At 38.3% G+C, this 26,108-nt stretch overlaps 1 protein-coding gene across 1 annotated transcript in view; it reads right to left on the reverse strand.

Moving 5' to 3' along the window:
* Positions 1-25,043, reverse strand: part of CA13 (carbonic anhydrase 13) — a 30,076-nt gene extending 5,033 nt beyond the window's left edge. The window contains exons 1-6 of the mRNA XM_082363617.1: positions 24,868-25,043; positions 20,297-20,494; positions 13,143-13,261; positions 7,159-7,254; positions 5,342-5,404; positions 4,654-4,809 (exon numbers count right to left, since the gene is read on the reverse strand). Of these exons, the coding sequence (XP_082219743.1) occupies positions 4,654-4,809; positions 5,342-5,404; positions 7,159-7,254; positions 13,143-13,261; positions 20,297-20,494; positions 24,868-24,904 (669 nt within the window). The 5' untranslated portion in view covers positions 24,905-25,043. The remainder of the gene's footprint in view (positions 1-4,653; positions 4,810-5,341; positions 5,405-7,158; positions 7,255-13,142; positions 13,262-20,296; positions 20,495-24,867) is intronic.
* Between the last annotated feature and the right edge of the window lie 1,065 nt (positions 25,044-26,108).

The following is a 26,108-nucleotide window of genomic DNA, read 5'->3' on the forward strand; positions in this document are numbered from 1 at the left end:
ATAAAAAAGAATCAAGTATAAATTTTAGATCTAAAAAATATAATTTCTAAAACAAAAATTCACTGGATAAAATTAACAGACAAACTGACACGACAGAGAAAGAGCAAATGAACTTGAATATAGGTCAATAGAAATTATCCACAGTGAAGAACAGAGATTTTTTAAAAGATTTCAAACTAATAGAGCCTCGGAAGGAACCTGTTAGATGTTATTAAAAGGTCAAATGTTTGCATAATTAGAATATCATATATGAAAGCAACCTAAGTGTCATCAACAGATGAATGGATAAAGAAGATGTGGTGTGTGTGTGTGTGTATGTATGTGTGTGTGTGTGTGTGTGTGTGTGTGTGTGTGTGTGTGATGGAATATTACTTAGCCAGAAAAAAAGAATGAAATTTTGCCATTTGCAACAACATGAATAGACCTGGAGGGTATTAGCTTAGTAAAATAAGTCAGAGAAAGACAAATACTATATGTTTTCACTAATATGTGTAATCTACAAAATAAAACAAATGAACAAGTATAGCAAAGCAGAAACAGACTCAAGATAAGAGAACAAAGTAGTGGTTACCGGAAGGGAGAGGGGTTGGGGAAGGGCAATATAGGGGTAGGGGATTAGAGGTACAAACTACCAGGTATAAAATAAAGAAGTTACAAGGATGTAATGTACAGCACAGGGGAATATAACCAATATTTTGTAATAACTTTATGTAGAGTATAATCAATAAAAATAATAAATCACTATGTTGTATACCTGAAACTGATATAATATTGTAAGTCAACTGTACTTCAAATAAAAAAAAGAATATCAGAAGGAAAGAAAATGGGACACAACACACATAAAAATTAACTCATAAATAATAGAACACTTAAATGTAAAAGCTAAAACTATTACTTAAAGTAGGAAAAAATATTTTGTGGTATATAGTTAGGCAAAGATTTCTTATCAGGAAACCAAAAGCACAAATGATAAAAGATAAATTGATAAAATGACCTTCATCTAGATTAAGAACTTTTTAACTTTTGCTCTTCAAAAGATATAGTGAAAAAAAAAGAAAGGCAAACCACAGACTGAGAGAAAATACTGTCAGAGTGTTTTGAATGCTTCCTCTTGGAAAAGGCCTTTAACTCCAAACCTGGAGGAGCAGGAGTGTTTATGTACTATATGATTCCATTTAAATAAAATTTTAAAAAGATAACATTCTAGTGACAGCATCTCAGTGGTTGCCTGGGGCCATGGGTGAGGAAGAAGATGGGGTACAGAGGGGCACAAGGAAACTTTTTCAGCCAAGGGATCCATTGTATATCTTGATTGTAGTGGTTGTTACAATAACCAAAATCATCAGCTGCACACTAAAATTCATGAATTTTATTGTATGCAAATATCGTAATAAACAAAAAAGAAAAAAATTTCTTTAAAAAGGAGTACAGAATTAAAGCCAAGTATTCTACACATCAAATTTCAGCAGGTCAGTAAGCCACTTTTGATAATCTGGCATAAACCAAAGAGATTGGCATGAGAAGTCAGCCTTCCAAAGAATGACAGATCTGTTATCAGAAGTAGCAAAAAACAGTGTATCTGTTTACTGGCCTGGCAGTTAAATCAAGCATTCCTGTAAATGACTCTTTTTCTTTGGGGAGAAAAATAGGCTTGTATCAAGAAAAAGAAAATGAAAACCATCTGATTTGCCCTTTAGGTCAAACAATGACTTGGCAAGAAATAGCAGCAGGAAAAAAACCTAGAAAAAAACTGGCACCAACTTACTAAAAAGAGGATTTAATCTTCACAGACAGTGACATTATATGGTGGAATTGAAAAATAAATAAAAATACTATTTTCCAGTGGTTTCTAAAATAAAGAGCTGCTAAAATTGAGATTAAAAATTATCTTTTGAAAAGTAATCCTTAAATCAATGGTATACACAAAAGACATTTTCATTTTACTTTATATAAAAGAGTTAAGCAACTAAATAATCTTATCAACCCTTTCATGCTTTGGATTTTTAAAATATGCTTTTTTTTTTTTTTTTAAACTTTTTTTTTTTTTTTTTTTAAGATTTATTTATTGATTGATTGATTGCTATGTTGGGTCTTCGTTTCTGTGCTAGGGCTTTCTCTAGTTGCGGCAAGCGGGGGCCACTCTTCATCGCGGTGCGCGGGCCTCTCACTATCGTGGCCTCTCTTGTTGCGGAGCACAGGCTCCAGACGCGCAGGCTCAGTAGTTGTGGCTCACGGGCCCAGTTGCTCTGCGGCATGTGGGATCTTCCCAGACCAGGGCGCGAACCCGTGTCCCCTGCATTAGCAGGCAGATTCTCAACCACTGCGCCACCAGGGAAGCCCTAAAATATGCTTTTTATTTTAGAACAGTTTTGGATTTACAGAATTCTTACAAAGATAGAATAATTAGTTCTCGGATACCCCACACTCAGTTTCCCCTTTTATTTTTTTTCATTCACTTTTAAGGACGCACACAAAAGTTTCCCGTTATTAACATCTTGCCTTAGTATGGTACATTTTTCACAATTCGTGAACCAATATTAATATGTTATCATTAACTGAAGTCCATCCTTTATTCAGGTTTCCTTTGTATTTACCTAACATCTTTTTCTGTTCCAGGATCCTATCAAGGAATGGCATCATATTTAGCTGTCTTGTCTCCTTGAGCATTTCGTGATTATGACAGTTTCTCAGACTTACCTTGTTTTTGATGACCTTGACAGTTTTGAGGACTACTGATCATGTATATTGAGAATGTCTCTCAACTGGGCATTTTCTGATGTTTTTCTCATGGTTCAAATGGGATTTGACTCTTAAAATACCTTTTGCTTCATTCTTTAAATCTTAAAATCACCATAATAATTTGGATTATTACGATATTATAATCATCATGATAATTTGGATTATTAAGATATTATAATCATCATAATAATTGGGATTATTACTCATAATCACTTCAATCTGGTTAAAAATAAAATGTCTCAAAGTGTTCCTGCTACAGTAGATTTAAGTGAATTCCTCAAAGTGAATTACCACTCACACTAAACCTCTAAAATACAGCTATTATTTTATAAACTCTTAACTGCATAAAAACCACATTAATAATTAACATTAATGAATTAAGCTTCAAATAAGATACAGTAGTGAATTCACAGCTAGGCAGTCAGTCACTCCTAAACTTGCAGGGAGTTATTTTTGATTCGGTTAACTTTATGTATTTTAAGTAACTAAATATATATTTTGATATATATTGTTTTCCAAATCACAGGTGGATTGAAAAAAAATTATTTTCCAACTGGCTTTAAGGAATAAAGAAATTCTTGAAATACGAGGGAAAACATGATTCCCTTAATATTACTAACTTGATGTTGTAATGTATTAACTCTTACTATTAACCTATTCAAATTTAATAAAAGAATGTAAAAGTAAACAGTTTAGCACGTGAAGGGGAGGAAAATTAACCCCATTAATAAAGCCACTGAATCTGTGACAGGTCATTTTTCTCATGATGCAACTCACCTTATTTCTGATGGAAAAAATTCACAGGAATTTCTGTGTCAGTCAAGCTCCGGATTTCTACCCAGACTTTTATAAAATGTTTTCATAAGTATGCCCCAGATTATTATTTGGCTTTCATTCTAAAGACAAGGTCGACAGAAGTTGGATGTGTTCAACACCCCAAGGGGAAAAGTTACCTGATATGACCTTCGTAAAGGTGAACCAGCTCTAGTCTTTGATTGGAGGAAAGATATAGATCGCTAGGCAGGTGGGCCAGCTCAGGATAGGAGTACTTTATTAGATGCAAAAATTACTAGGCTATGTTCTTACTAAGAATCTCGCAGCATATAATTCGAAACGGAAAACAAAACAAAACCCGTTAGGTACAGCATCCCAGAGCACAGAGCATCCACCCGGCAGATTCGTCAGTCACAGCTCTGACCAGAGTCTCTGGGCATCAAAGACATTCCGAGACTGACTGACCGACTGACCATGGGGGCTCTGTAAGCATTTATCAGAAGAACCAGTGAGGAAATGTCTTCACAAGAAGAGCACAGGCAGCCACCCACAGCCTCTTAGCAAATGCTTAAAGTCCCTCAGGCAGCTTCACAACAGTTTTGTCAATAAAAGCCAAAAGATCAGATGGACTTCTAAAATTTAACAAGTACACACATGTCTTAGGGTGCTGTTCTCACCGTTCCCCTTCTAAATGTGAGATCTGTAGGAGAGGCAGGTCCAGGGACTGAGGTCAAAAAGGAGACTATCATCTTTTGAGAGAAGCCTCTCTCCTGATTTTCCCATTTGTATCCCAGACTGTTAATATCTCAGACCACACAAAAGAAAATAAAAACAAACAAGTATAGTCCTTAAAGTGGCACTTCACTTCCATCCGTGTCTGTTTGCACATTGCATTTCTAGGAAATGGGAAAGAAATCATCTAATCATAGAAGGTCAAAAAGAAAGGGACATAAATCTCATCTGGTCCAACCACCCATCTGATTAATGAAGAGAAAGGTAAAGCCTTAATTTCAGGCTTCACAACAGCAGAAATTAAGGGCAGGGTTTGAAGAAAAACACACACACACACACACACACACACACAAGATTAAGCCCAGTTTCCTCTAGTGAATCAGGATTAATATGGAAAAAGCGATATACCTGTTGAGAGCTGATGTTTATAGGTTGTTTTAAAACGATCCATGTGACGCTCTCTAGAAGAGGTGGGACTGTAAGGGAACCAGGATACGTCCAATAATCCCAGCGTGGAGGAAGCAGAGATAATGGGTCAAAATTTGTGAATCGAGTTTGTTTACCCTGAGGAAGAAAAGAGAATTCCCACAAATTACAATGGGAAAGTTTTACACAGACCTCAAAAAAACATACACCCAGTGAAATATTATTTCACTGGAATTCTGTAATTCATGGAATTATTTAGTATCTGCTTTTCATATCTTAAAAAAAAAGAATCTGCCTTAATCTAAATATTTAAGATGAAGTAGCGCATCACCTAGATTTATTTAAGAAGCTCAAGATTTATTTTTTAATGTAAGTGGTCTTTAAAATGTGTTGCAACTAAAGGCTTCCTCTGCAAAACTCCAGTAAAAGAAACTAATTATGCAAAAATAGATGTAATAGTGATTGTTTTAGATAACTTAAGACCCCTTCATAATTTTCAAGAGATAAGTGGTAATAAGCTACTTCTGTTCTATTGGGCAAATATCTTCCAAACCTGCTTCCAAGCCGGCAGCATATGCTATGTCAAAGTCTGAATTTTTAGAAGAAGATAAGAGAATTCAGGAGAAACCAAGGAATATATTAGTCACTAGTAAATAGTAATTAATTTTACCTTTTCTTTAATGGAATCCAAAATGTCAGTAATCTTTTGCAGTTGGGGATTATGCTCACCAATCTGAAAACACAAAATTTCAGAAGAAATGGTTACTGTAGCACATCAGGTCTGAATCACTCCATTTCAGGCACTATTTTTAAATTCTTTTTTTTAAAAAAAAACCTAAGCCGGCCCAGAACAAACAAACAGTGATTGTTCTATAGTGAGGCTCTCTTTCACCTGGCAGCCTTATCACGCCAGAAAAATCTAAACAACAAGATAATATTACAGGGCTCCTTGGCTGAACTATAACTTCTATTCCAAAACTAGCAGTAACAGCTTCATATTTGTCAGCTTTATGAATGTTCAGGGTACAGATTCTCTTGAGAGAAACTTTGCTTAGGAAACTCTTACATAACACCTGCACTATTAAACCATATGTGACTTTCAGACCTTAGATCCAAACCGACTATTGGTGACAATCAAAACATTAGATGAAAACATCTCCCACTTTCAGCTTAAAATGACTTGAGGTCCTGAATCAAGGGAATATATCATCATGAGGAGAATCCTTCAGAAAAATATATGTACTTCTTTTCATATATTTGAGGTGTCCTGAATCTATCTGAAGGTTTTAAGTCCTTGGGATTCAAGTATAATGCCTTGCCCCACTTGGATCTCACTGCCACCACCAGACTTGGGGACCGAAAAAAGGAGCTGCTGCTATGCATGCCAGCCTCTGCTCTGCCCCATGCTTCCCCCTGTCCCAGTGCAACGACTTACAACATCAACATCACACAGAGTCGGGGGCATATCGAAAATGCACACCCTAAAGAATGTGGTCGCAGTGGGAGTTGAGCGGCCCAGCCCACCCACAGGTATTCTGACTGTGATACCTCCTGTGAATATCAGACAAAGAAAAATACAACAGAATCTTTTAAAATGGTCAGTGTGTTTGGGACAAAACACTGTTGTGGTCAAACTAGTGCTTCAAGAATCAGGAACTTGAATTTTACCCTACCCTGTATCTCCAAATATTGAGCAGTCAGGAAGAGCCTATTATAAAGATTTTCTTCTCAAGATCTCAGTTGTTACTTCTGCTACTATTGTTGCTGCATCTGCGTTTGCTATTCACAAAAAAATGATCAATGGACAATGAGACGTATCATAAGACAATGTTCCTAGGGTAGTTCTGGGCCCTTAGATGAACCATAAACTAATATACAAAACTTTAAAATTCACTTCAAAAGGAAAACATTAAACCTAGAACTAGTTTACTATTAAAAAATGGTAAAAAAGTGAGTAGAGTAAGCAAATTACTAACAATTAAAAAAAAAAGTTATGTTTAATAGTGTAATGCATATGTTCCTAGTTGGTCTTTGCAGCATATAGCAAATGACAGAAATCCTTTTACTAAGTTATTAAAATTTTCTCAGACTTTAAAATTAACTCTGGGGCTTCCCTGGTGGCGCAGTGGTTGAGAATCTGCCTGCCAATGCAGGGGACACGGGTTCGAGCCCTGGTCTGGGAAGATCCCACATGCCGCGGAGCGGCTGGGCCCGTGAGCCACAATTACTGAGCCTGCGCGTCTGGAGCCTGTGCTCTGCAACAAGAGAGGTCGCGATAGTGAGAGGCCCGCACACCGCGATGAAGAGTGGCCCCCACTTGCCGCAACTAGAGAAAGCCCTCGCACAGAAACGAAGACCCAACACAGCCAAAATAAATAAATTAATTAATATTAAAAAAAAAAAAATGGTAGACTGTCTACCCCATGATTGAAACTCTTTACCCAACATGGTTGACTAGTTATTCAAAATGAAATTAGTGATTCTCACCTGCAAAAATACACCCAAGACAGCTAGTCCATCTGGCTCATGAGCTGCCTCAACAAAGCTGGGGTATTTGTCTGAATTCCAGTGAACAACGTGGAGCTGAAAGGGAGGAACACAACATAATTCAAATGTTTTTTTTAAACACCCTTAAAAAATAAATGCAAATAAAACATTTATATAGATCGTCTGGTATTGTGCACTTATATGTATAATGTCCAGAATCCTCCTCTTTACTTTTGTCTAAAAACTAAAGTATACAGGCGAAGGACCATGTCACTTTGGTCTGTGGTGTTCTGTGCTGAAGTCCACATCACTAGAAGGCTCTGGAGCATCCTGTCAAGCCTCTCTAGCCCTAACAATCTCCAACCATTGCTCCCAAGTGACTCAGGGATCCCCCATGTCCGCAGATGGGACTGCAATTGTGCAGCCTTCAATTAGACCCCAGCTGGCGGCTGAGTCCAATGCACGAGTGCAGGGTCATAGGCAAGTGGAGAAGTCACCCTCCACACAGTAGGTATTCGGGGACAATCCTGCTGCTGAGGACAGTGCCAGTTGTTCCTGAAACTGCCAGTCAAATGTTCATCACTGGAGGTTAAGACTTTTTATGGCTTGAAAATGCAAATTCTCCTTAGGGGTAATTATTTTTAGTGGTATTTACACATTTTCTAATTTCTAAGAATATGTTCAGATCCTCTGTTGAGAGCAAGTTTTAATAGGGAAAAAGAGGCTTCAGGGTCTTGTAAACAGAGGCATCTGAGGAAGAAAATGAGAGGCAGCTGGTGTTACTGATGAGGGGGAAGAAAGAAGGAAGAGACAAGGAGTTGGAGAACCCGGAACTCTAGAAAACAGGCTTCACCCACTTCACAACTTCCAAAGGTGTCCTAAATGTCCTACAATAGTAAACAATGCAGTATCCCAAACTCACAAACAAGTGTGAAGGGTTGTAGAATAACAATAAGGCAGAAGACCATTCTTAGAGGGTCTTCATTCCTGGTTAAGGGAAGGACAAACTGAGATAGAATCCAGAGGGCAATGCAGGTACCCAAATGACTTGGCCAAGATCATGACTCGGCCATGTTGTCCAAGGACCCTCCATGAAGGATGGACTTCAAATAAGATCTCTTTCAAATGAGTCCTTTTGGCACCTCGGGGAGGAAACACTTATTTATGAAGGGTTTCATGCACAAATCACCTTTCTGGCTGTTACAGAGAGAATTTAATATATTCAAATGAATATTTTTACCCCTTCCTTTAAATATAACTTCACATCTTACAGGCAACTAATATGGGAGGATTTCTAGATAAATAAGAGTTACCATAAACTGGGAACTATAAAACTATAAAATAGTGCACCATTCACAAACAATCAAGGAAGACTGTGGCATATCCAGGTGGAAAATACAAAAGCGGATTCTTCTGGTGCCATGTTCTATGTTGATGTCAGATAGCTGGGAGAGGCACAAAGCCTGAAAATATTGGATGATGAAACAAAATTCATTTGGCTCACATGAGACAGATGATATTCCACTGTAAGGGAGAGGTAGGAAAGTATGCTAAAGTTGTTTTAAGTGGCTCCTTGCCAACATAGTTCACTTAGTAAGAGATGACACCAAGGAGATAGAAAGATGTGAAATGCCCTCTCTATGTTCACAACTCCAACGGATTAGAAAATGAATGTGTAACTAAAGAGACATAAATCTATCTGTATATCCTTCCACTGGTTAAAAACAACAATTGTTTGAAATATTATAGGAGACTAAAGCAAGAAAAATGTTTTGTTTTTTTTAAACAAGTCCTTCTCTCTGCCACACACTTTGCTTAACTGGCAGCAGTATCTTCAGAGCAACTGATATCAACTTTATTAGCATTTGTATTTGAACTAAAACTCAAACAAACAACAAACTCACATTTCCTAACAGTGACAGCCACAGTGATTTGAACTGAATGACAAGAAGTTATAGTAGCCACTGCAAAAATGGAAATAAGATTCTTCTCTATTGGAAAGCAATTTCTAAATAATAGTATTATTCAACTTTAGTATTTTTTTTTTAATTTATTTATTTATTTATTTATTTTTGGCTGTGTTGGGTCTTTATTTCTGTGCGAGGGCTTTCTCTAGTTGTGGCAAGCGGGGGACACTCTTCATCGCGGTGCGCGGGCCTCTCACTATCGCGGCCTCTCTTGTTGCGGAGCACAGGCTCCAGTCGCGCAGGCTCAGTAGTTGTGGCTCACGGGTCTAGTTGCTCCGCGGCATGTGGGATCTTCCCAGACCAGGGCTCGAACCCGTGTCTCCTGCATTGGCAGGCAGATTCTCAACCACCGCGCCACCAGGGAAGCCCTCAACTTTAGTATTTTTAAATTGCATACTATTGCTACATAAAATGTGCTCATTAATGTTGAAATCGTAATTTTACTATCAACTACACATTTAATATGCTCATTATGTATTTGGCATAAATTGTAATCAGATAAAGTTCCAAATATGCAGTGAACTATTAGCCTACTTTTTGTAGATAGATGACTCTCGGGATAAAGTCTTTCATGATTTAGATTACTTTAATCTCTGTAATGTCACAAATCATTAGATTAGGCTCCAAATTAAATTTTTAAAGGTTACAGCTTTGAATGTTTTTTTTCCTTTCATTTTTTCTTCATATTTTTATTTTTTAAGAGGACACAACTTGATGGTAGTCCTGAAGTTAGGTACAACGGCAGCTGGAAAAATTAAACAACCCCTAGGAATCACTTCGATAGCCAAGCACAAAGGGATCCTTTTGAACCTGAAACCAAATGCAAATGACTCCCAAATACCTTCATCTCCCACCCTGACCTCTTCTTTAAACTCCAGGTTTGTATCCAGTAGCCTACTTGAACACGAGACTAGAATATCTATAGTTGTCTCTCCAACTTAACATGTCCAAACAGACAGTTGATTCCTGTCTGCAGCCTGCTCCTCCCTGGACTTTCCCATCTCAGCAAATGGCACAACCATTCTCATGGTTGCTCAAGCCAAAATCTTAAGAGTGTTTCTAGATTCCTCTTTTTCCTTCCTTTAATCTTGACATCCTTCTCCTTGGCAAGTCTCATGGATTTTACCCCCCAAACATATGGATTCGTCTAGCTCTCTTCATCTCCACCACCCCACAGTACAAATCACCATCATCGCTCATGTGAACACGTTCATAGCCTTCTAGTTTGTCTCCTTGCTTCTTCAATGTTTGCCCAAACTATTAGCCACGGAGCAGCTAGTTATATTTTATAAAATATAAAGCAGAACATGCCATTGCCCTGCTCGAAACCCTCCATTGTCTTTGTCCTGCTACATGAAGATAAACTCCAAACTGCTCACCAAGCCCCCCAAAGCCCAACGTGGTATGGCCTCTGCAGGCCTCTCTGGAACATGGCTAATAATTTCTCCTCTCTCATTAATTCCAATCCTAGAAGCCAATGTCTTTCTCTTCTAGAACATGCCAACCTCATTTCTGCCTGAGAGCACCTGTACCTACTGTTCCCACTTACCAGAAAGATCTCCCTAGGTTTCCTCAGAGTGGCTTCTTCTGGTCATTCAGTCTCAATTCACTGATCATCTCAAAGAGGCCTTTCTTAAGCACCCAGTCACTCTACCAGATCATATGGTATTGTTCCTATCAAAGAACTTACCACGTCCAATTTATTTATTTGTTTACTGTCGACCTCGAACACCCACCAACCCTGAGGTCTGACCCAGACTTCCTCTTCTTCCAGTTACATTCCCATCTCAAGCCAGAAACACTGACTCCTTCCCTCCCTCACCCTCAACCCCAAGTAATCACCAAAGCCCACTGAAGTGGCACTTCCAGCTAGCCAGCCCTCCAGCTGCACTATGTCCTATTACCTGGAACATTCCCGAAAGCCTCCTGACTGGTTCCCTTTATCCATTCCTGCTTCAATCCAATCTATTCTCAAACTATAGCTTGAATGATATTTTTAAAACACGTGTATGATCACTTCCTGATTCAAAGCCAATCAGTGGCTTCTTGTTGCACTTAGAATAAAGTTTGCAATACTTACGTGACTTACCTTAGTAAGATCAGATGCCTCTAGCCTCCCAACTTTACCCCTGACAACTCTCCCCTTTTTACTTCATGATCTAATCACACTGGCCATTCTGTTCTTCAAATATGTGATAATATGTTATACTCTTCCCCACCCCCAGTCCTCACACATGATTCTATGCAGGTGCTCTCCCCTTTGCCTGGCTCACTCCTGCTCCTCCTTCAGGTTTGGGTAAAGCCTTTTCCGTGAGGAAGTGTTTCCTGACCCATCCCTCCTCCTTCCCAGCACTCCCTTCAGGATGAGTACGAGTAAGTTGGGCCAAGATGGGGACATGCTAGGACCTCAATGAATTCTTAAAAGAATGAATGAATGCATACATGCATGAACAAATGAAATAAACAGCCTTAAACATACATTAAAGAACAGTGTGAAATTCCAGTCAACGCTTCATCTTCTTCAGGAAGGAAAACCTACAAAGATGGTCCTTGCTCTGCAAGTAAGGACTCTGCACCTCTGACTAATTTCAGGATATGAGGGCCCTTTCCAGGAAACCACTTGCCAACTCAGAGTCAACCTCTCTGAGAGTATACTTTCAAGTTTATGAAGTTAGAAGGTGTAAACATAAAGCAATGTGACCAATTTTCCTAAGTGGCTTAGGAAAATTACAGTTCAGTGATCCAAAGCCAGTTCTTAATCTGCACAAAACTTTTGAAATTTAAAACATGTCAAATTTAGAACACAAAACTTTAGAAAGCAAACATGAAAACTATTCAGTAGGTGATATAAACTGAGACACTGTACAGGTTCAGGAGTCCTGCTTTGTGCATTCTTGGCATCTTTTGTCCACTTTGGATGTAGATTTTATTCCTCCACCCCAAGGACAGAGCAGGTCCCATACCCTAAGCACTCGGCCTCAAGCAAAAGTGTTTTAGTAGGCAAAAAGGACGTTTTGGTTGATAGTCTCAGAGAGCAGATGTATAAGTCAACAGAAAAATAAAACTGGAAAGAAGTCTGTTTGCTGAATCTCTTTGAGCAGCAGGGCTATAAAAGAGTGTCTCAACTCCACAGCTCCGTAATCACAAGAAACATGAAGAAAAACTGTACTTGCCTGGTAACATTTGCTCTGTCTTGCCTAGACGACTCACAAGCCACATTATATATTTTCACATAAGTAGCTTTGGTTAAGTCATACAATAATTCACTTTCCTCTCATGGTAAAGCTGGGTGTTAGCAATATTTAACTGTATTAAAACTTGAAGTATATTATGCTTTGTCCTTTAACCAGAGGATTAGAAAAAGTAGAATATTATTAATGAATATGATTATAAGGAAAAGAAGTTAACTCCCCAATGGAAAAAAACAAGTCAATGAACACTTCATCCTATTCTGCTTTACCAACGACCTGAATAATTACAGACTCCATTTTAATACCTGGGGTTGTAGAGGTAATGTAGAGTTTAGGAGAGTTTGTGACTTTACTTTTTTTTCCCTAAGAGGAACTTGGCCACTTACTATTAACTATATCATATGGACTTTACGTGATCTTAGTATATATTTGTGTCTGGACCAAATGTGTACACAGTTGGGCCTAAACCAAATGTTTCTTTCTCTCCCTTCTCACTGGTTTTTCAGGAAATACATCAGAGTTTATAATTGGTATCAGACAGACATGGGTTTCAAGCCATCTCAACTGCTTCCTAGCTGGATAAGTTACTTAGTCTCTCTAAGTCTCCAGTTTATTCATTTCTAAAATGGGCACAAAAACCCTAATCTCTAAGACTCAGAAGGGCCAAACGTGTGGCTCTCATGTTGATAAACTCTCATGCTGAAAGAATAAAGCAATTTCAGCCACTGAGATACCTAATCCGGCATAAAGAGAGTTGTCTTCTGTGTCCCCAAAATCCCGTCACATAGAAAAACTCTGAATGATGAATACAAGTCTGATGGCTCACCTCTGCGGCATATCTCATGCCGTCCACCACGTGTTCAGAGCCATGATCATCGGTGGACCCCCAGTGAAGGTGAAACTGTCGTAACCTGTAGCTTCCGGTGAGAGGACCCCCACGCAGAACTAAACATCAATACATTTTAAATTGTCAGCAAGAAAAAAAAAATTTACACATCCTGTCACAACCCACAGCATCTCCCTGGATCACTCAACATCTCCATGTCCTCCAAGGAATTTTTTATAAATGTCATTCAGATGGCTGACAGGAATACAACTTTTAAATATATGAGGAGTAAAAACAAACATTTTAAAAGGTTAAAGAGTCCACAATACCGATTTTTATGGAATATCTTGGAAATTAAAACAGACACACTGGTTAAAAGTAGCAGAAACTGGGAGTTTGTAGAGGTAAAGAATTGCTCTGCTTAATGGAGGATGTCAGCCTCTCTAAATAAAAATGTGATGTGCTAAGAGCTCCATCTTGAATATGGTAGAGCAGCCTAGCAATACGGTCAGAGAATAGGCTTCAGCGTTAGGAGAACGCTGAACGCTCTATTTACTAACTGTGTCATCTCGCACAAATCCTTTAACTTTGAAACCTCAGCTCTCCTGTCTATAACCTCCAGAGAGTAACGTTACCTCCTCCTGATGCTGTTGTGAAAACAGAAGAAAAATTGAACACAAAGCACTTATCATGGGCTTCCCTGGTGGCGCAGTGGTTGGGAGTCTGCCTGCCAATGCAGGGAACACGGGTTCGAGCCCTGGTCTGGGAAGATCCCATATGCCGCTGAGCAACTAAGCCTGTGAGCCACAACTACTGAGCCTGCGCGTCTGGAGCCTGTGCTCCGCAACAAGAGAGGCCACGATAGCGAGAGGCCCGCACACCGCGATGAAGAGCGGCCCCCACTTGCCGCAACTAGAGAAAGCGCTTGCACAGAAACGAAGACCCAACACAGCTATAAATAATAAATAAATAAATAAACAAATAAATAAATAAATAAAAATAAAAAGACAAAACTGTAGTTTCCAGAGGCTCTCATTATTAAAAAAAAAAAAAAAAAAAAAAAAAAAAAAAGCACTTATCACTGCCTGGCAGAAAGTCAGCATGCTGGACACGTTAGCTATTATTACTATTTTATTGCTGTTATGATTACTACAAAAACTGGCAAAGTAAGCATGTCTTTTATACTTGAATTCTATGTTCTTGGGGAAACATGAAATACAGGACAAAATTAACTCTTTCAAAATAATCCGTCATATCTTTGTCACTTTGGCAGAGTATATTTTAGTACTTTGCCTCAACACATATGATCTCTAAAATCGTGGCAATAGAATCATATCTTAAGTATACAGAAAAGCTTTTTAGTAGAAAACATAGTCCTAAACTGTCTCCTCCCAATTAATCTTTATTGAGCATGTTTTAAAGGATATATGAAGATATGGAAGCATCGCATGCTGATTACATCAAAAGCACTGCTAATCTCTCATTGACATTCCAACAGGATTAAGTGTTGGATTGGTATGGTGCAGCCTTAAACAATAGTTTGATTTAAATTACCCTCATCTTCAGAAGATATATATATATATAAAATCTCAAAATTTGTCAAGAATGATCCACCTTATATAAGAAGCAAAAGATGTTAAGAGGTATTGCATGCAGTTTTCTACAAACAACAACAAAAAAAAGGACAAGATAATACATTTGTCTAAGGCACACTCCTCTTTGAGCTATACTGTAGGAGAAAGAATGATCCAGACTGCCATCTGTATTGACCAGTACAACTGAACTCATTTCTCCCTTACTTGGTTTGACTCGGCTGAAGTTGAACATCAGTAATTAAGAGTTGGTATAGTAGTTGGAATCAGCAGACGTGGGAATAGTCCCAGCTTGGCTACTAAACTATGCCACTTTTCAAAACTCATTTAAGCCTCTATGGGCTTCAGCTTTCCTGTCTATATTTGTGATTGTTTGTCTCTGTTTAATTAGGAGATTGGACTGGATGTTCTTTAACTTCTACAATTCCCGAAACTGCCTAAGGAAAAAAAAAAAATGGGAGCGTATGTAATAAAATCTTTTGTAAGGTTGAATGGTTGGGGCTTCCTTTAGACTCATCTGCATCCAGATTTCTTTACAATAAATAAAGATAGCTATGTTCAGAGCCCTCTGAAAAATAAAAGAGAAGGGAGAATCACTTACACCAGACTCTAGGGCTCGCTCTTCTGTTACTCTGTCACGAACAGATAATTGTACTGTTTCTTCTCCCACGGAACAATGTTCACGAGGGCAGAGACCGTCTACTCGGGTCTCTGTTGTACCCATCCCATCACCTAGCACAGTAACCATCACAGAGGAGATGCACAATAAATATTTGATGAAGGAATGAATAAAATATTTGATTTGTATTTAAACAAACAGTTTCAAAGATGATTCACAGATAAATTAATTTAAAAGGCACATTTCCCTGACTCCATATAGCATGGGTGCAGTGGCATTCCAAACAAAAAGAAATCAACAGCTCTTTTGTCTCTTTTTCCCTTGCTACTGTATAATAAGACCTGAGCTGAACCATGAAGTCATTCCTTCACAGATAAAAAGCAGATTAGAGAGCTTGAGTGATAGATGTGGAATTGACTTTGGGAGAAGATGCAAACAAGCTGGCTCAGGAGAAAGAAAGTGATACCAAAAAACACACACATTATTAGGGAAACATCCAAGAGTACTGGTTGATCTCTGGAAAACCTCCTCTGAATCCAGGGTTTAAAGCCAGATTAGCACGGCTCTGCTTAGTTAAGCAACAGAGATTGCCTTACTCTTTACATATCTGGACTTTGAGTGTTTTAACTAAAATATCCACCCTGGGACTATGATGAGCAAATGTTTAATCATGAAGACCATTCTCTTGGAGCAGTGCTCTACCAAAGGAACACAGAGTGGGAAAAAATGAGTCACAATACCAAGGTTAATCACCAGCGTTGAGATGGTCTATAATAAAACAACTAAACGGCTAAACTATGAGATAAAATGATTAATGGTGACAAAAATTATTTTTTAATGAGGATAATTTAGTGTTTTCAAGAGTCAAATTATTCATCTTACCTTCCAACCTAGATGAATAAATATATATTGTTTCCATCTTATGTTTGAAAACTAGTAATTATTTCTCCAAAATCACACTTAACATATATATATAATACTTCATATATCCCTCCATTAAGATTTTTTAAAAAGTCTATTCCAAATAAAACTCTCATATAAGAGGTCTACAGAGATCAAGAAACCAGAGTTAATTTTTTTTTTTTTTTAAACAAATGCCCTTGGTATTGGGTTTTTTTTTTTCTTAAAGGTGTAGGCTTATTTATTCATTTATTTTTGGTTGTGTTGGGTCTTCGTTTCTGTGCGAGGGCTTTCTCTAGTTGCGGCAAGTGGGGGCCACTCTTCATCGCGGTGCGCGGGCCTCTCACTATCGCAGCCTCTCTTGTTGCGGAGCACAGGCTCCAGACGCTCAGGCTCAGTAGTTGTGGCTCACGGGCCCAGTTGCTCCGTGGCATGTGGGATCTTCCCAGACCAGGGCTTGAACCCGTGTCCCCTGCATTGGCAGGCAGATTCTCAACCACTGCGCCACCAGGGAAGCCCCAGAGTTAATTTTAAAGTCTGAGAAAATTTTAATAACTTAGTAAAAGGATTTCTGTCATTTGCTATATGCTGCAAAGACCAACTAGGAACATATGCATTACACTATTAAACTTAACTTTTTTTTTAATTGTTAGTAATTTGCTTACTCTACTCACTTTCTGAAACTACACTGTAGTCAGTTGCCTAAAATGATAAGCAAGGCTGGCAAAACAAAATCAGAAAAAAATTCATTTAAAAAGCAAAACACTTGGCTGTTCACACATTTACTGTCTATCTCACTAGGATACAAACTCCTTTAAGGCAGGATTGATCTCATTCTCTTGTATACCCAGTGCCTAGGACAGTGCCCGGATCAATAAATGTTACTAACATAAAGTAAGAAAGAGACCTCACCTGTAGAAACACTCCCCCACAAACTTCAGTTTGTAAGGATGCTACTGAAGTGACCTGGGCATCGCTAAAGAGTATAGTCTTAGGACCTGTGAATCTAATAAAAGTCAGGGACTGATCACTGTATGGTAAACAGTTCTCTGAAGTAAAACTAAATGAACATCACATCTATGTTTTGCTTGGAATCTAGGAAAAGAAGAAACAAAGAGCACAAATCTGCCAGGATTATAGTGAGAAAGAGAGAGAAAGAGAGAACGAAGATAGGAATGGTCCTAGCTACTGGGGCTGGAATTCTTTTCAGAGCCAGGACAGTCTTCATTAGTCTGGCTTCTGGCTTCCTTTGCTCTGAGCATATGCACATCAAGTTACTCTCTGATCACTCATTCATTCAACAATTGTTAAGAGCTTATAATGGGCCAGCAACTGTGTTCAACGTTAAGTACACAATGAGCAAGTCCATCCCTATCCTCAAGAAACTTACAGAAGGAAACATAATCATAATCAAGTTTTATAAGACATCATTGTCAGATTACCAATTTAGTTTCCTGTATATCTTGGCTTGGTGCGGGGTGGGGGGGTGGATCACAGAACTAAGGTATGCTTACCCCCCATCTTTTTCTGGTTTTTTTCTTTTTTAATATATAATTTAAGATCTTGTACATTTGGTTAACTTCAGGCAGTTACCTAGAACTAGATAACAGGATTATAACTAAGAAATTGACAATTTTTAGAGATGAAAATTAAAGAACAGCCACTGAATCCATCAAGTTACTAGCATTCCTAGTAGGCCTTTCTTAGCAAGAGAGCAACTCCTTTCCTTTTGACATCTTTTTAAAATTTCAGCACAACATATTTTATCCACAGAAAGGACACAGACCATTATTATTTATTATTATTTTTATTACTAGTTATTAGTAGTTATTGAGTATTTACTATATGCCAGGAACTATTTCATTTATTAAAACTTAAAAATTAGTACCACAGCCTTTAAAATTTAAATGTTCAAACAATGAATAATCCAGCAATGTTTAAACTATTTAGGTGTCAAATGGTAAACATTAATTGATTTCTGGTGGTTTGTAATTTTATCGGGACTTCACCTACATATACTAATGCATTCTGTACCCTAATGCCATACCATGGTGTTTTCCATATCCTCCAAGAAACATCATACCAAAAAAATGCTTTTAACTGAAACATACGTTTATTGAGTACCCTCTGTGTGCCAGGCACCATGCTAGGTAAAGGAGTAAGACACAGCTGTTGCTCACAGGGAGCCTTTAGCTGAGTGGAAAGAACCAACTGGCAGTCACAATGCAGTGTGGGAAGTTCTGTAAGAGGACAGGCCTGGTATGCCACAGGAGGGGTGATGGGGCCAGTCAGGTGTGATTCCCAGAGAGGTGGGGCCTTGTCTGGGTTCTGAAAAACCAGAAGCTAGGGGGAGAACACTCTTGTCTGCTACAGCCAATAGGAGTTGTCTCTAATGAATTTCTTCTTGTGTGAATTTCACATCTACCTGTCACTTTTTAAAGGACTATTAGAATTCTGAAGAGTGGCTCCCCACAGGTTAACCACTGGTTGTGCAGCTGCCCAGCCAAAGAAGCCCTGCCAGGACCATGAGGAAAGTTTCATGCCTGTGGTCTCTTGACTGGTGGGATTGAGAGTTAACCTTGGTAAGAATGGTTTCTTTATAAAATGGAGAATGTTTTACTCAAGTTAAAATGGCTTGTTACAGAAGTATCTTTGTGTTTTTTATAGTTTGTACCAAAGAAAAAGGAAAACCAGCAACAATTTATTTTAGCCATAGCAGTTTCTACGTTTTAATTAATTTAATCCCCCAAATCACCGTGAAACATTCTCTTCATTTATCTTGAGACAAAAGAACGAGAATCATGACCTATATTTATATAGCTTCTGTCTCAGAGGAATACTAAGTACTTTATGGAAATTTTCAATTAACTCTGGTAATTTCATTGTGATCTAGATAGAAATGAGACCTTTGCTTATGGGAGAGGGCACACACTACCCATCACAGACGCAGCGTCAAATCTGGAAACACAGACAAACTAATTCCACTGATTAACCCAAAGTAGAGGGAAAATGAGAGGAAGAGAGAGGGAAAGAGAGAGAGAGGGAGAGAGAGAAGACCAGGATCATCACTGAGCAAATTAAAGTAAGGTTTTTTATGAGAAAGTTTTAGATGAAGTACAATCTAATCATTTCTTATTCTAAAAGTAGGAATGGATAGCCTCAGTTTTTTGTTTGAGAGATCATAAACAGTATCAAATTACCATTATGGGTGGTATAAACTTTGTACTTAGAAACCTCGGACTACTTTTATAATGTACCCATCACATCAACCATATCTATTAATACAGATTCATAAAACTGAGGGACTGAAGGAAAGACAATTTAATATATGTAAAAAGTGAGGTTACTTCTCCACTCACCCAAAAGTTGAAAAGTATCATGTGTTAATCTTTCCTTATGCATTTTTTAAATTGCTCTGATGAAAGCGGATCACTTTTATGAATTTAACAAATATGAGGAAGAAATGTAATGGGCTTATAATTTTTGCTAACAATATAGCACTACATAAACACAAGATATTATTACTAAACTAAATCTGAACTTAATGAATAAGTGAAGACTTTCTTCCAATTAAGGATTTTTTTAATTTATTTTTCATTAATAGAGTAAATACAGCATTATCCTAATATTAGACTTAAAATAAAAATAATTTGTCTGAAGCCTTAAAAAGTGTTCCAAAATATGATTCTCTCTGATCTTCTCTTTAATCTTACTTTTAAACTTGATATGATCTATTCTTTGGGCAGGAGGTATACTTGAATAAGGATTAAATGTTCATTTTAAAAGGAAATGTTCTTTTCTACTTCATTCAGTTTTTAAATTAACAAATAAACTAGTTTTTTTTTTTGTTTGGTCTATTATTTATTCACTGTGTGAAAGACATTATTCCATGAACTAATCAAACAAAACTTTTATTACAAGTTCTAGCAAAGTACTAATAAGGAACACACAGTGCATAGGTAGTTCAAATATGAAAGATAAGAATGTGCCATCCAATCAACCAAGCTCCTCACCGCAACCGAGAAAAAAAAAGAAAAGCCAACCTGATTTGTCCTCTGTGTCATCAAAGTCAACATTGAAGGAATGGCCACTATTACTGATGATTTTAGCTGAGCTTGTGTCATACTTGATACTAAGAGGTCGTAGGGAAGAATCATATTTCACTTCTTTGGTTTTAATCTCAATTGGAGATTGTTGATCTCCATCAGCAATAGGGAAAAATTCATTCCAATGAATAGGACCTTTAACATATAGGATCAAAAGAAAAGGACTGAATAAGTTATTTCATTCAACAAATACTTGTTGAGCGCAATGCACTGTACTTGACATTGAAGAAAATACAAAGATTAATAAAATACGATCTTTACCCTCAGCACTTTAACATCTAATTGTTTTGTTTTGTTTTACAAGACCAGCTGCTTTTATTATAGGTATGGAAACTTCCCGGTTTGCCTTAATTCATCTTCAGAATTAAACTCACCCTTGTAGACAAAAGAGCATGCAAGTTTTATAAAGTACTTCACAAATGCCTTCTACTGAACTAAAAACAACAGTATAATTCATCATTGAAAACAATAAGATTCAGTCTCAGCTCCAAGAATGAGCTGTGATAGCTCCACAGGTCAGGTTTATGGGCTGAAAGAACTAACGGAGCTGAGAAAGCTGTGTAGCGAAAAAGGGTGTAGTTCTTTAAAATGCTCTCCCTACTTCTATCACTCACTGTATCTTCACATGTCACCCAGTCCTCAGCTCAATTTCCTGTGAATGTGCAACAGGCAAACTAAGGAAATATGTAAAATTTTCACATATAAAATGACTGCACCATGTCAGGAAATGTAATATTGTTGGTTTTCTGCAGCAGAGTCAGGCAACAATTTATTTCTCTCTTTCTATATTTCGGAAGGTCCTTCCAGGGTTGTTTTGCCAATATTACATTTGAATTCCAATACAAGGTACAATTGTCATCCCGGTCCTCATTCACAAAGTCAAAATCGCATTAAGTTCCCGAATCAAACACGTTTGATAAACTGAGGTGAAGCGATAAACTGACAATTCCCTTGTCTACTCTCATTTCTCTGGGAGACTCATTCAAGTTCTGCCTCTCAAAATCAACAGCAAGGTTGCAGCTTCAATTAAGCTCCAAGCCAGTCTACAGACTTTACAGGTTAGAGGTTCTTATTTCCTCCTCTACTCTGCCTGCAATTTACACCACCTCCACCAGGTCTGTAGAGCATGGCTGCTGACTAAGCTTTTCCCTACTCCACTAACCAACTAACTTGATTTCTCTAAAAGTCAAGTACTAACTAAAATGACACAGCATGACAATGAATTAAGCATTTGTTACTAACAACAACAAATATGTTTTAAAGATAAGATTTAGAATGAAATTTCAAGAAATGCAAATATATCACAATTATCAACAGCTTCAATCACTAAATCTAACGCTCGTTATTACTCTTCTTTGCAAAAGAGAAAGCATAAATTCTTTCCTTTACATATGCTTCAGGTATAAAAAAGTCATAGCATGAATACATAACCACACACATAACTTAGAAATTGCTCTCTTATGAATCATACACTTTGGACTTGAAAGCAACTTGAACATCAAAAGTCCTTCGTTACATTTTATTACAGAAAAGGCATTGCATTTCCTTATTTACTAAGTACTTTCATTTACCTAACACTCTTTTTGTATACAATATCGTCCTTTTTTCATGTGAAAAAAATGTTCTATTTCACCGCCCACAAGTATAAGTTAACCTAATGAGAATCGGATTTCAAGTATGCAACACATACGTCATAATATATTAACTTTTTTCCAATCAGGAAAGAGCATCTTTCTCCTCTTAATTCCTTTATGCTCCTATTTCCAGTCCTTTATAACCAGAACTATTTTTAAAAGCAGAGGCAAGCCAAAATAAGATAAAAATAATAGCACTTTGAGTTAGTCAATATTATCTATTAACCATGACGGTAGGTTCATTTCCCTTGCCTTTTACGTGCAACGTTAAACCCATTTAAACATAGTTATAGAGATATACAGAAGTTCTTCCATTGATTCAGGAACTTTCTGAATATCCATAGAGATAGGTAGTTTTCAGTGATTGTCACATTTCCTGAACTAAACTAATAAAACTGTCAAAGGTTTGTGGAAGAAGTTGTAAGCTGTTTGTGAAGGTGGTAACCACTTCCAATGCCTCACTTCTTGATGTTCCATTTTATCATTGCTACTGTTCCCAGCTAAAGTTTCCTTTTATCTGCTCATTCACTGCTCTTGCCAGTCTAAACTGAAAACAAGCAACAAAACTTGCCCAGTCAGGATACAACACATTTCCAATAGGATTTTGCCAAGGTTGATTTACTTAAAGGTGTGGTCCTCAGAAAGCTATTGAATCTAAAAGCAGGGAATGGTCCTACAATTCTTAGTTGAAATAAAAAATCACTCCTTGTTATGGCTTTTCTAAGATGAATTTTTTTTTTTTTTTTTACGTTTTCAAATTTTCATTTTTTTCTTCGGTTTTCTCCAATTTTATTGAGATATAATTGGCATACAGCACTATGTAAGTTTAAGGTGTACAGCATAATGATGTGACTTACATACCCCATGATATGATTACCACAATAAGTTTAGTGAACATCAATCATCTCATATAGATACAAAATTAAAGAAATAGAAAAAATATTTTTTCCTTGTGATGAGAACTCTTAGGATTTACTCTCTTGACAACTTTTATATATAACATACAGCCGTGTTTATTATATGTAGCATGTTGTGCATTAAATCACTAGTACTTATTTATTTTATAACTGGAAGTGTGTACCTTTGGACCACTTTCATCCAATTCCCCCTTCCCACCCAGAGTGATCCCACTCTGGTAATCATAAACCTGATCTCTTCTTCTCTAGGTTTGTTTGTTTGTTTTTGAAGCATAATTTACCTACGTTAGTACCTACTGCACAACACAGTGATTCAATATTTTTATACACTTCAAAATGATCATCATGATAAGTCTACTTACCATCTGTCACCGTACAAAGATACTACATAACTTTTTACTTTAGGTAAAAAGTTTACATAACTTTATTCCCCACACTGTACATTTCATCCTCATGATTCATTTATTTTGTAACTGGAAGTTTGTACCTCTTAATCTCCCTCACATATTTCTAAGATGGATTTTTAAAATTTCAGATGCACTTCATTGGAGCCAATATTTTCTAACATATTAAAGAGTAATCAATACTCATTGATTGAAAATACGCTTCTCCTTCCTAATCATAGTGAGGGCACTGTTAACACCCAGTGACTATTAAATAACAATAACAGAAATTATTCCAGCAGAGAGGGAAATTAAAAGAAATTTGTTTTGTAGGTTTTTTTCCCCAAACATAAATTGAAAATTAGCAAAATGTAAGATTATAATTGTAGTCTCAAAGAGAAATCCACCTAAATTATACCTTTTATTATTAAAACTCTAACTTTCACTTGCTACCATTTTTTAACTGGCAAGTTAGTCATAGCCTCAAAAAGGCTACAATTAGAAATGAAACTTTTGTTTCTTTGTGAAAGTAAGCTTTCTATAAAATTAACTATACAGTACTGCTGAATAATATGCATGTTAATCCAAGAAAGTATTATTATTATTACTATCATTATTCTCAGACCTAATTTTGACAGTGATTCACTGTAAGGCTTTCGTGGTGTCACTTTGCAAACATTTCAAATAATGGTTATTTGAAAATAATCAGTTCAGTTTAATACAAAGACAAGAAAAATGGTTTACTTTTGATAATTTAGGATATACAAGAAGAAAAGTATACATCTTATTATTACTGTTAGTTGTATCAATAAACACATTTTTACCAACGTGTTACAATGTCAATGATCCTTTGCTAATTCCTCAGTCTCTGAAAGGATGTGTAGAAGGAGAAGGAGAAAGCATGCAGACGTAGCTTAAAATATAACTTCATTTCTAAGAAAGAACCTAAAATCTTGCTAAAACCAGCAGTACCAGTCAACCAACTGCAAGTTGCTGTGGGAATATTTTATAGTTAACAGATATTAAGAAAGTTGCGGTACATTGGTTGACAAGAAGGCAACGTAAATCTTCAATGTTGAAATTCAAGTCATTAAAATTTCTTAAGTATCTTTTCAAATATTTTCCATGATTTGTTTCCCCGTAGAGATAATGAGCTTAGAAGACTGAAAGCAAATTTGTCCTCAATTCATTTGAGTATGTCCTCAGATTTCTAAACTCGGTGCCTTTGATTGATAAATAGTTACTACTAGAGAAAGTTTTCGGCTTTTCAAATGAAAGCGAGGGGACATATCTGAAGATTTCGGGGTCTGGGGTATCGTGACAGGGCTAACGCACGCCAACTCACCCCCACTATCAACAGCCTCCGAGACGCTTTCCCTGTCCACGCAGGACTAAGCCTTCCCTCCGCTTCCTGCGTTTGGCTCCGGGGAGCGCTGCTCATTCGAAAGACAAACCGAAAAGTTTCTCGCCAAGTGTGGATTGGCAGAGTGCGGTTGGCGGACTCCGGGAACCGGGCGGTCCCCCTCGACGCAGAGCCCCCTCCCTCACCCCTCCCATTCGCGGAAGGCGCTCACCATTGTGCTCGCCGTATCCCCAGCTGAACCTCGCCATGGTCCCTCGGGGTTGCAGGCAGAAGAAGTGGCGGGGCAGCGAGCAGAAGGAGGGAGCGGGCCGGGCGAGCGAGCTTGCGTGGGGAAGGCGGGGGCCCAGCTTAGGGCGGGGGCCGCGGGGGACCCGGAGAGCCCTTGAACCCCGGGGTCAGGGCGCTCTCGGCCTCGTCCGCCAGGGGGCAGTGGCGGGCAGGGAAGGCGCCCGCGAGGGAGGGCGAAGGGGCTGGGGGTGGGGGCGCTCGGAGCCGGGCTGAGTCCTGCGGTGCGAGTCCTCTCACTGTTTGAACTCGGGAAAGAGATAGTGCTTGATAGGTAGGCGGGGAGATGGAGAGGGAGGGAGAGAGGGAGGAGGGAAAGAAAGCGAGAAGGGCTTCCAGAGGGGCTTTCCTGCCTTCTGAGAAGCGGTCATCCTAGAGAGGCAAGTGTTGCCTAGCGGGCCCTCCGGGGAATGAATGAGCCACCCAGGCCGGGAGCCGCCAGGCTGGGAGGTGAGGATCCGGCTGGAGAAGTGAGGAGGGCGGGGATGGTCGTGGTGGCAGTGACTGCAAAGACAATACAGCGCAATAATGACAATGATAAGAGCCACAAAAAGAATTCTGCTGCTATTTATTAAGGACTTACCACAGGCCAGGGTCTTAGCCAAGACGTTTACCCGCATTTTCCCATTAGATCCTCACAACAGTCTTTTGTGGAAGACACTATAAGTTCCCGATAGTTAGGAAACAAGGGAATGAGGCTTCAAAACTAAGTAACCGGCCCCAGATCAACGCAGCTACTTGGAGCCTAGAGGTCCCTCTTAAAGAGGAACCGATCTCCACCCGCCCATTCTTGCTGCCCCCTTCCCGTAACGCTCACCCTCTGTGGGCCTGTGGCTTGGGGAGTGAGCGACCCAAGCCTGGTTACTGATACTCGGCCCTGAAATTCTGTTGCCCTTTTGACCCTGCAGGGATGCTTGGTAGGCTTCCTGCCCTAGACGGACGACGGAACTGACTGCAGAGCCTTGAATTTCTGTCCTCGTGTGGGTGTTCTGGGCTCCCAATGAAAAATAAACTGTGTGACCTGCCAGGATTATAATTACTGTTCCAGCCGTGTACAGGTTTGAGTTAGATCTATGTGAACTTTCAAATTGAATTGTGCAGTGTTACTTATAGACAAACTAATGCAAAGAGCTTCTTAATTGGCATGAGCCTTCCATAAAAGACTTA

This window comes from Balaenoptera borealis (genome assembly GCF_965194805.1).
Source record: "Balaenoptera borealis genome assembly, chromosome: 17".
NCBI lineage: Eukaryota > Metazoa > Chordata > Mammalia > Artiodactyla > Balaenopteridae > Balaenoptera > Balaenoptera borealis.